Source organism: Sceloporus undulatus, chromosome 3 (assembly GCF_019175285.1).
Source record: "Sceloporus undulatus isolate JIND9_A2432 ecotype Alabama chromosome 3, SceUnd_v1.1, whole genome shotgun sequence".
In the NCBI taxonomy this organism is placed as follows: Eukaryota; Metazoa; Chordata; class Lepidosauria; order Squamata; family Phrynosomatidae; genus Sceloporus; species Sceloporus undulatus.
Genome location: NC_056524.1, coordinates 24,206,723 through 24,218,807, shown reverse-complemented (window position 1 = coordinate 24,218,807; position 12,085 = coordinate 24,206,723). Strand labels below are relative to the sequence as shown.

General features: G+C 39.7%; 1 protein-coding gene across 1 annotated transcript in view; it reads right to left on the bottom strand.

Annotated features, from left to right (window-relative positions):
• GRIA4 (glutamate ionotropic receptor AMPA type subunit 4) overlaps positions 1 to 12,085 on the bottom strand; it is a 329,124-nt gene that overhangs the window by 41,935 nt on the left and 275,104 nt on the right. The window contains 3 exon segments of the mRNA XM_042457528.1: positions 6,298 to 6,545; positions 8,572 to 8,770; positions 11,191 to 11,561. Of these exon segments, the coding sequence (XP_042313462.1) occupies positions 6,298 to 6,545; positions 8,572 to 8,770; positions 11,191 to 11,561 (818 nt within the window).

Below are 12,085 nucleotides of genomic sequence, written 5' to 3'. Positions count from 1 at the left end.
CTCTCTTGTCTCTTCTATTCCCTCCCTCATCTCCCTACTTCACTGTGCACCCCCTTGATTCTTGCACTCCACTGCTTGCTCTCTCATCTCTCCTATACCTTTCCTTCTGTCACCTTGTGGTGTTCTAGTGCCTTGCTTCTTGCAGTCTATTGCTCATACCATCCACTCTCCTGTCTCTCTTACTCCCTCACTTCATGTCATGCCCATTCAGTGCACTCCACTCTTGCTTCTTGAATTCAGCCACTTGCATTGTTCACTCTCTCAGCTCTCCTAACCGCTTTTTCACTTCAACTAGAACCCTTGCAGTGTGCCATTTCCTTGCATCTTGCACTCTATCACTTTCATGACTCATTGTTGTTCCCCTCATACCCAAAATTTCTAGAAGCACTGATTTCTTGCAAAATCATTCGACTGAAGTGTCTCCACAATTTGCTCCTTTGACAAGGTTTAGAGATTTACTTACTTTAAAATGGCAGCTTGGAATCCAGGGCAAATTATGGTCCAAACAGGCATCAGAGCAGCATGTCTGGAAACCTAACTAACTGAGAGTTATGGCAACCCTACTCATGGACCATTTTAGGCCCAGAAGAGGCCTTATTTAAACATCAGGAACCAAAAGTGGCTTCCCGTTTTTTTTTTTTTAATGGCCCTAAAATTGCCTGGGGGAGAAATGCTCCCACACCCTCTAAAAATGTTTTTACCCCTGAAAGGTCCCATAAAACCAGCATTGGGGATGACATATGGCTTATGAACTTGTCCTTGTCCATTCCTGGTTTAAGGAAATACCCTAAAATTTTAAAGAAAATAAGTTATGACACAACCACAAACTTGAATTGGGAGATTTTGTACAAGAAGAATGGCACCTTGGATGAGGGAGTTTGGCCAAACAATCTTACTGAAAAAGCACAGGGATTATGCAGCCTCAGGGAAAATCAGCCCCTTATCCAAGGATTGTGAATGTGTGTTGTTGGGGGGAAAAAACCCAGAAAATATGGGAGGCGGGATGGTCTGAACCTAGGTAGGGTAAATGCACAACTAAGTGTCTTGAGAACTGGCACCTTCTCCTATCTTGGTATAATCAAGGATGCACAATCTAGTTCACATTAAGCTGTTTTAATAAAGTGTTCCATGACTCCTTTTAATAACTGTGTGGCACAATTCAATATAACTGATATTTCCTTTTAGAGGGTGTAAACAAGGCCCTATAGAACAGATGTGGTCAGTAAGTAAGATCTGGCAGATGCTTTTTGTGGGATAAAGCAATGTGGGGAAATAGAATAATAGAATCATAGAGCTGGAAGAGACCACAAGGGCCATCCAGTCCAAACACCTGCCTTGCAGGTACTCACAATCAAAGAACCTCCAACAGATGGCAATCCAGCCACTATTTGAAAACCTCCAAAGAGGAAGAATCCACCATGCTCTCAGGTAACTTGTTAGAAATAGAAATGGATAGGAGCAGACCAGCATGATGTTGCAGTTTTGGTGTTGGACTAGGACACTGGCAGACCAGGGTTCAAATCCCTTCCCTGCTGGCTGATCCTGGGCAAGTCACACTATCTCAGTCTCAGAAGAAGGAAAGACAAACCCCTCTGAACAAATCTTGCCAAGAAAGTCTCTTGATAGGTTTGTCCTAGGGTCGCCATAAGCCAGAAATGGCTTGAGGGCATACAACATCAACAACGTGCTCAATCTTTTTTGATCCCTCTTACTTTGTACAAAGGATACAGTTCTAACAAATTCTATTAACTTTCAAGTTGCTACTATTTACTTAAAGAAGCTTTGCTGAATTATGGCAATTCCATGAAGACTGGCAGTAATGAAAAGCATTAAAGTTTCAGCTACAATAGACCAAAATATATCCTTTGCAGAAATATTGCAAAATGCTACTGTATATTATGAAGACAGGGGTGATTGTTCAGGGAGATTGGCTCTTTCAAACAAAGAGCAACACTTCATTTTACATTTGTTGCTCAATGAAGAAGAATAAAGAGCATAATTGCATGTGAATTTCTTGCTAGGTTGAAATCCTTACACCTCTTATGATTAGTTTTGTTTTGCTTGTTCTGCCTGGTAAACATATTAGCATCTTAAACAATAACAAGAAATAAACCTTTATAACACAGCTACATAAAAGCCGCAGAGCAGCCAGACTTTATCAGACATGACAAATCTTTCCCTAATCATTCAGTCCTCTGAGTTTGTTTCTTTTCTTTCTTTTTCTTTTTTACTTAACAGTAGAGTACAAGAGTAGGCAAAAACAGAAACGCAGTTACCCCCAACCAATCTGAATGTTGTTGGGAATACTTCATATAATGTGATTCTATTTCTCTTATGATAAATCTGTTGTGAGTGGAAAATAAATGTTGCATCTCATGTGCAACACCAAGTTTGTTGTTAAATGCCTTCAAGTCAGTCTCAACGTATTTGCAAAAAGGACCGGTAATTTGCTGCTTCTTTTTGTACTGGCAAAAAGACAGATTGGGGCCATGGCGTGTGGTTGCCATAGTCCCAATCCAACATTTTCATGGATGGTTTCAAGCCGACCCTTTGGGGTGATCTGTTTTGTCCTTGAGTCTATCCATCTGGAATACAGTGTTTCTCTTTCCTACAGTCTTCTACCCAACCTAGCATTAATGGCTTTTTAAATTAATAATGCCTTTGCATGATATGGCCAAAGTATTTAGGGTCTTATCATATTTCAAAATAAAGATGAGAAGCCAAGAGATAGAAACGGCTTACTTTTTACCTCCTCGCATGACTTCATAGTACTTCTATTCTCTCTGGAGTGGGAGCATGTTGTAAAAGCATGGCTTTTGCCACATTGATTTTTTGAGCAGGACCAAAAGCACAGTTTTGCAATTGTCTCTGTTGGGAATAGCACGGAAGTGCTTTGTGGGCACGTGTGAAGATAAGCAGAGAGCCACGTCTGTCTAACTGCCTCTCTTCTTACTTTTGTAATGCAATCAAACCCATAGTCATTTTGAACTCTAGAGAAAGTTCAGGTTTGATTTGTTCTAGGACCCATTTGTTTCTCTTTTTAGGAGCCCACACAATCCCAGGGAGGGGGAGAAGCAGTGGATTCTTGATCTAGTTGTAAAATTATTACAGAACTCAACAATGGCTCAAGATGTTTAAACATAACTTCAAAGTTATGCACAGTTACAACCAAAGTTATAACAAAAGATGCACAGGCTGTAGATGGGGGGGCGGGGGACAGCTGAAAATAAATTACGAAGGAACATAAAACTTCACTGGAGATATGACTGAGATTCTGGATTTGGAAATGTATTGCAGATAGTTAGCTATGATACATCTTCCATGCAACCTCTCCAACCCACCTTTTCTCTGCTGTGCCCTTCAACCCCAACACAACCATTTCTTAGCTAGTGTGGAATGGGAGTAGCAGCAGAGATGTGTCCAGCTATTTTCCCAAAGCTTGATGTACAGCAATGACACAAGCTTTAGGGACCACTGGAGGATTGTCAAGAGGCCCCAAAGGATCCTGGCTGCTGTGTATCCAGCTTTAGAAAAATAGGTGGATACTTCTTTGCCATATTGGGGTGAGGGCTCCTGCAGAGAAAATTGGAGGTTTTGGGTTGGTACAGAATTCCAACCCCTTGCAGTGACCAAAAAAGTGAGTTATAATGGCATAAGATGTATCTACACCATCATAACTCACTAAGTGGATGTCAGCCTGTACTCTTAAAATAAAAGAATTGCACAACCACTACCACATCTCTTTTAGGGCTAAACAATATAGGAAACTAAGCCAGAGTTCATGCTCTTTTTATTACTTCAAAACAACTTTCAGATATGGACTCTGAAATAAAAAATAAGGGTCATGCTGGGAGGGAATGTTTAACCATTCCTCTGTTTCTCATCACCAAATAACTTAAGCTGATATTTTCCCTGAACAGGAAAATGAGATGTCACCTACATTCCATGTGGGTGACATGGCCATGCAGGTACACTCCACTTCATATACACCTCTAAGGATCTGGATCTACACTAGGTATTTATGCACTGAGTATGAAGATCTGAAGAGGGCTTTGTAAACAGTGAGCTGAATACTATTACAGAGGGAGACCCTGTTCATGGGACCTCTGTAAAGACATTCAACCAAAGGTGATTGTAAAGCCCTCTGAAGATCTTTGTGCAAAGCACAGGTTTATAATATTTCCAGATGCATACGCACCCATAGCTTCACTATCCATTCAACCTTCTATGTGTCCAGATGAACACAAGCATATAGGTAGTAAAGGCATTAAGGTAACATCATGGATGACATTCTATTAATAAAATGCTGGAATATTTCTTCTTTGGTCCATTGTAGAGGTAGGATTTCAAAAAGCTTGTTCAACAAATCTCACATCTCAAAGCTCACCTGTCTCTTAGAAGGATCCTCTTCCTTGACCCTTTAATGGCCAGTGGAAAGGAAGGGGCAGTGGAGAAGCATTCTGCTGTGGACACAGCTGAACACAGAACAACAAAGACATTCTCCTGGAACTCCTGAATACCTCTGGAACTCCAAGAGATGATATTGTTTTTGTGTATCCAGCTATAGGGACATAAGCCCTCAACAGACTGGCAAAAACTGCTGGCGTGAGGGCAGAGTGGGGTATGGTGACCGCCCACCCCTACACCGGCATCATGCTGGCATTACACTGCCTGGCCAACCGCATGGCAGGTAGTATCATGCCGCATCTTTGGCGCAGTGTGTAGACACACTGAGCCAAAGAGCCACAGAAAAGCCACAGCACCACCAGAAAGGGTACCTTTTCCATGGTGCAAAAAGAAGCATGGTTGGGGGCGTGGCATACAGTTGCCACATCCCCAACCCAGGGTTTCCAGGAACAGGGCTCCACGTCTTAACAGCAATCTGCCGAGCCAATACATTCCTCCTCCACTCCCTCCTGTACTTTTTTGGTCACTAAATGGTTATTGAGGAGTCTCACCTCCCTCAAGAAACAGATTAGACCTGTGGGAAGTGGGACAGGAGACAAGGCATAGTTCTACCTGGGTAGAACTTTATGCTCCCTCTTCCTATTCAGGACTTTAGATATAGTTCCACCTTCAGATGGCTGGGTATGTTGCAGCTAAATGTCAGTTCAAATTTTCCCTTTAGCTCTCCTTTGAGTAAAACAAGGCATCTGAGCATTTTACTAAAATAGACATGGCACTGTGACCAACTTCAGTGTCTTCAAAGCTGCCACTGTTTTCATTGTTCAACAGCATATGTGAGTTAATTTATCAAATTATCACAGGTTTAAGTATAAACCTAACATTTCATCAGATGTTCTACCTGCATATCAGACTGATTTGTATGTAAAAATAAAGATATCCAGCACAATCCTACAAATGTTTAGCCTCATATTCTTTCAGTCGGGCATATTCTTAGAAAAAAGTGTATACAGTCGTCCCTCCCAGTTCCCGTGGGATCCATTCTGGGCCCCCCTGCGAAAGAGAAAAACACGGATAGTCAAGCCTAATTGAATATAATGGCGGTGCACTCCCGCGTGTGCCGTTGTGTGTGTGCCATAGGCGCCCACACTATTTTGTCCCTCCTGGCTTGCCATCCATGGAAACTCAAAACAGCGAATGGAAAGTCCATGAACGGGGAGAGACAAATTTATAATTCCCAGCTAATGTTGCAATACAAACCTCACTCACTTCTAAATCACAATAAAAAGGCTTAAGACTAAATTGAACTCTTAAAAGTCATCCGGGTGTAATTTTACATCCTAGATTTAAATATATTTATGTAGGGATGGGTTGTTTTGAAGCCAATACTTCGGTGATAATGCCGGAAATTAAAAAAAAATAGCAAGATCTCAAAATTTTAAGTAAATATGAAAATACTTCAGTAATGTAAACATAATTTTTGTATCCATAATGCAAATCATAATGCAAATCTGAAACAAAGGTGGCATAAGCAGTTTCTTACCTAATATCTGTAAATATAAAAATATGATAACATAAGCAATTTGGTAAATGAAAAGCCAATGAACCTGAAGATCCAGTGTTTAGCCTTCAGTTCTGAGAAAACTTGGAAGCAGTGTTCAACCAGTTTGGTTTTTATATGGCCTTGATAGACATATACACCAATTGTAACTATTAAATGGTCTTTGTTATCAGCAATGGTTACCTCTTTGTTGATCGAAAGTATGAAATGGGAAAAGAAAAAAAAGAACATACCATGTCCACAGAACAACATATAAAGTACTAGATCGGGGGCATCAGGGAAGGTGGAATACTATAACAACACATGTTATATTGTTATACTATTCCACCCACCTTAATGAAGAACCCTTTGGTGTGGCTACGCCATAGCCTTTCGAATCCAGATTTCCTCCCACTTTCATGGTGTCACATGGCTTTCGCTGCTCAATGTATTCATTCATGGTGGACTCCAGGAGGAAGGCAAACTTGCCCTTGGATTTGCGAACACGGGCAACTCCCTCAGCCGTAGTCCTAGCGAACACTGATGGGTCTGTTGTGCTCATGTATGCCCACATCTTTTCATACACTGCTATTTTTGATCTCTGAAGGAAATTAAAAGGAGATTAGATATAACAAAGGGATGAGATCACCAGAAAAATAACAGGTTTTAAAGTATAATATAGGAGGAGTCAGGTTTATTGTTCCACTATGGGAAATAGATATCTTTGATAGCATTAGATGCTTTCATAGGAAGATGCTGAAATTTTGACAGGGCTTATCACTTCATACTTGCTTAGCTAACTGTTCTATGTGCAATCTGGCTACAGTCATTGCAAGACTGAATCCAAAGCAAATAGAAGAACTTCCACAAAAACAAAGCAAATTAGATGGCAGAGTTAATGGAAGAAAAATGTAATGTGGGTTTTGGATATGATGCTTCAAAACAGGCTACAAAATACTCTGCCATCTCTGTGTTTGACTATGTATACAGCCTGTATAATGTCCCTTTGTGAATTCTCTCTTATCTCTGGGTCATTCACAATCAGCCATAAGTGCAAGTAGATAATCAAATACAGAGTAATTCATTTTTAAGAAGATATATAGGGTACTTTTTAGAGGAAACTTTCCCAAGATATAGTACAAAATTAACAGTGCAAAACAAAATAAAACAAGGATGTACAAGAACAAAACAGCAAAATTTAACCATTAAGACTAATCAGCAAATGGTATATGCTACCCTATTATTTGCTAAATTCTAGACCAAAAGGAAAAGGGAAGCATTTTGAAGGCCTACTGGGACCTAGTGGCTATCTATTGGAAAAGAATTTCAGAAGCTGGAAGGTACACCATAAATAAGTCTCTGATCATGGTACCTACTAGACTACTTGCTCAGGAAGGTGGGCACGCAAGAAAGGACTCTAGTGGTGATCTCAGTCCCACCTAATGGCAAATTCCAGAATTGATCAGCCCTGCTTATGGGTTTAGATCAGCACATATGGTCACATGTAGGGCTGTAATTCTTTGCTAATTTTGTTCTCAGATTTTGTGCTTGAATTCTGTTCTTGAATTATGTACAAAATTCACACATAGTTTTTGCACAGAAAATAGCATTTTTTTTAAAAAGGAAATTGTGTGTGAGTACATAAAAATTTTTTAAAAATTACTTTCAGTTAACTGTGCTGCATTCATACTTGAGACAGGAAGCCAAGTGTGACTGTGGCTGCAAACCAGTCAAAATTAACAAATTGTTAACAATTTGTTAAGTCCAACTGATTTCAGTGAGAGATATTTACAGTGCAATCCTATTCAGATGTAAGTCCCATTTGGTTTAATGAGGTTTATTCCCACATAAGTAGGTTTAGGATTTCAGGCTTGACCACTTAATTATCCTACTGAAATCAAAGGGACTTGAAAGTGCTTAAATTCCACTGGATTGCACCTGATGTTTTCCATTTAACAGCAGTGAACAATCCAGCCCAAGTTAAACACTTTCAAGTCTCAATGGGCCAGATATAAACACATGCTTAAAATACCCACAGCCCACCAATAGGACATAAGAATCCACAGCAGCAGCTGTTGCGAAGCTGCAAGAAGTTAATTTTTACATTTCTGTAGCAAAGCAAACAAAATTAAAGCAATGAGAAGAGAAAGCTTCACGAAATGAATGTGAATGGCGAAGCCAGTGGAATAATACACCTCATAGCCATGTATTAATACAGCAGTGCCAGACACAATATTAAATCACATCTTTTCACCAAAAATGAGAGCCGGCAGTAGAATCTATAAACAGAGGCCAACCTCACACCACCATATTTCAGCAAGCTCCCTTCTGTCTTAGTGCTGTTGCTTGTAATGAACCTGGAGAACGGTGCTATTTTAATTATCTTCAATTCTACAGTCCCTTAGGGCAGTGCTTAGCCTCATGTGTCAAGATCAATACATTTACCACAAATAAAATGATTGCAAATGTCAGCAAGGGCTGCTAGAGTTTAGAAAATGTAACATCAATATTGCAAGAGTTAGAAGCCACAAATCTGATTATCCTCGGTGCATAATTATTCTGACTGCATTCTGAACGCTTTCTGTGTGGGATAGGAATACCATGCCCCAGTAGGCATGCCAACTTACTCTGAAGAATTCTTTTGTTGACCCCGAGTCCAGTGTTCCATATGCAATCTCAGTTTGTTTGGCAAGGTCTTCTGCGCTTTCTATGGGTGAGACCATTCGCTCAACAGTCAAGAAAGCAGCAAGATTAGCGGTGTATGATGAAATAATGATGAGTGTGAAGAACCACCACACACCTCCAACTATGCGACCTGAGAGGGATCTAAACATGAATAAGATAATGCATATTTTCCTATCTCTTGTGCCATGGAGAGAAAGAGAAAGAGACAGCAAGAGATAGCGTTATTACAGGAAATTTATTAACCAGACAACAGTCATTGGGAGGGAAACAGATTCTATGTTCTGCATAATATGACTTCTTCCAAGGGCTCAGCCCAAGTTAAAGTGTGTCTAATGATTAAAAGTGTAATAAGAGACCAAACAAATTTTAGCTCATAAAAGAGGAAGCCACTGGTACAGTGTCTAGTCTAATAGTTTACAAACTGAGTATTAGAGAATCCCAGAGTTCTTTGCAAGTCAGTGAGAACATCAATAAATGCAATAAGGTTCCTTGAACCCCAGAACAAACCATTGATCTTCCTCTCAAAATGCAGCCATAGGGAGTGGTTGTTGTCTGTTTGCATTAGGTAACATTGGCGTGGTACAAACCACAGCCATTGTAACGCTGCCATTGTAGTGCCGCCAGTATGTGCTAGTGTTAGGGACTGTGCGGTTACTGTGCAGCCCCTAACCCTAGTTGCACCGCCATGCCACAAAGGGCCTGTCTGTCCAGGCCCATTGTTCCCCCCTCCTCCAAATCTGCCCTCAGTTGAATTGAAAATTCACTCTATTATATGTCTTGGAATTTTAGGCAATATTATCAGAGTTCTTCACTAGATATGTTGATGCAGAAAGGTTTCCTGAAGGTAGAATTTTTTTTGTTAAAAAAAAAATCACACCTAAACTGCATTACCTTAAGTTTTCCAGTAACACATTGTTATCTATTTACCTTCATGCATGTAGGTACAATCCAATTAGGCTATTATAAAAAATAATCCAAATCAAAGATGTTTGTGGTGGGGAAAGTGTGATCCTTGGATATATGTGGCCCTCAACCCATTTTGCTGTTCCTCTTGGTAATCCAATCCCAAAAAATATTTAAAAAAAAAAATTGGGAGGGCAATATTCCCACCAATCCTGAAACTTTAAAAAAAAATGCTGGGAGGGCAATATTCTCCCATGCTCAAAACCTGTGCAAAACTGTCATGAAATGTTGCATTCTGGTCTCACCTTGACCTCCAAAACCAAAAATGCACAAAATGGTAACAAACAAACAGCTGAAAATGAAACAGGATTTGTTTCTGCATGACAGTGTGGTCTATTAAGGTGCAGTGTGTCTATGAATGGTGCCTCTTCCACACCAAACAGTTGCCCCCATCAGCACGTTAGAAACTGGACAGCTCCAAAGAAAATGCAGAGAAGAAACTATAGACATGTTTCCATGGGCTCAACTGATGGATATATTATTGGTTATGGAATGAGCAAGGAATGTTGGCTTGGTTCGATGAATGACTGTGTGGCTGTGTCCTAGTCCTTGTCTTTCCACATATTTACACTGCCTCTTTTATCAGAACATTTTATTAATGGCAAAGCCAGATATTTATGCAATCTTAGTTCATCCCTGAAGACTCATCTTATCACTAGAAACTAATTTTTCATCTCCAAGAACAGACAACAGTCAATAAAGTGTGTTGCCTAGTGTCTTAGAGTAAATTACTTGGAAATTAATAGTAATTGCCCAGATTGAGAAGAAGTTAACTGTGGTTAAATCCCTTCAGAATCAACAGCTCCTTGGGTTTTTACATGAATAGTGCTTTGTTGATTGCAAATTTATTTTGATTTTCTCTTATCTTGCTTTCTGGCATTAAATAATTCCCCACTATATTTTAATGCAAACACTACCTCAAAGAATGAATTTACAAAGTACATAAGAGTAATATGCTTAGCACTGAGATCTAAGTCTGTACTCCTATTTCATTAAACTGTATCAAAGTTTTGTGGTTGATCTCTTAAAAAAGAGAGAGAGAGAGAAAGAGAGAGAGAGAGAGCATTCCAAAAGTTGATTTGCTAATTCACAATTCTTTAATTTTGTTTCATGAAGGGGACAAGGAAGCTATGCATGGCAACTGAAATGCACTGAAAAAGCTATATAAAGATGTTTGGGTTCATTATCTCTTAATAATATTTAGGCTCCTGGCTTCGTTACAGACATGACCCTACTCTCTAGAACACATAAATGAATCTTCCATAAGAAACAAAGTTGGTGCTATAAAGTTGCAATGGTTTCCTTGCTAATAAGTATTTTGTAGAAGTATATAACATTATATGCAAATGTGTACACATAGTATACAATCATATACCATATATCTATTATACCCAAAATATCAAACCAAGTGGCATATTTCTACTTTTATGTCTCTGAATTCTACCATAAACAGAAGAAGCAATACAAAGCTAACTGAGAACATTATCTGAATAACTTAGCAGTTGCTTGATTTTATGTGGCAGGTATGTTATTATCACCACTAATGATAAAACGCATGTTTTAAATGTAGAGAGGAATTTATAATATTTGATACCAACCTGGGTGAAATATCACATCCTTGTTGCATAAAGGCACCCAGGGAAAACCAGAGACTGTTGAAGATGCCAAACTCATTGGGAGGTTGGTCACTTGGGCCTTCTTTGCCATCCTCTGGCTCTTCTGTGTGCCATTCATATGGACTAAACCTGCTCACCAGGAACAGGACCACACTGACCCCAATGTAGGCAAAGACTATGCACATCCATATTTCATACGCCAAGGGGTCCAGGAAAGAAAATACTCCAGGTTTAGATTTCTGGGGCTTTTTGATCATAATGGATATGCCAAGACTCATAAAGGGCTTAGAAAAATCAATGACCTCCTCTCGTACCAAAGTGATAGTCAGAGGTGCGACAGCAATTTCTGCTTTCTGTAAGAAAAGGAGAATCCAAACGAAAGCAAGTAAGAGAAACAGAAGACACTCTAAGTAGTTCTGAAACAAATGGATAGATGAGATAGGGATATCAATACTGGTACCAATGAAGCAAAGATGTGATTGAGACACCAGAATGTAGTGGAAGGGAAAAAAGAGTGCATTAAAGAGAAGTGGTGTGGTGGTTTCAATGCGTAGATATCACTTGAATCTATGAGCCTCTGATTGGAACCAAACTGTTTGAAATATTACCTGAACTATATGTTCCTTATTCATCTAATCTCACACAGGATTACAGCAATGAGGGAGTTTTATGTGCATGTGAGAAATATGGTATGAGTGTGGTGATTTATGTTAGTGAGGACTGTCTATCTCTTTTAGAGCAAACTACTTCCTAAATAACGTATCCATCTAGAGTAGAGCTGAGAACTGTGGCCCTCTAGATGATGCTGGACTGCCACCTGCAGCAGCCCTAGTCAATGGTGAAGAACGCTGGGAGTTCCTGTTCTTGATCTACACCT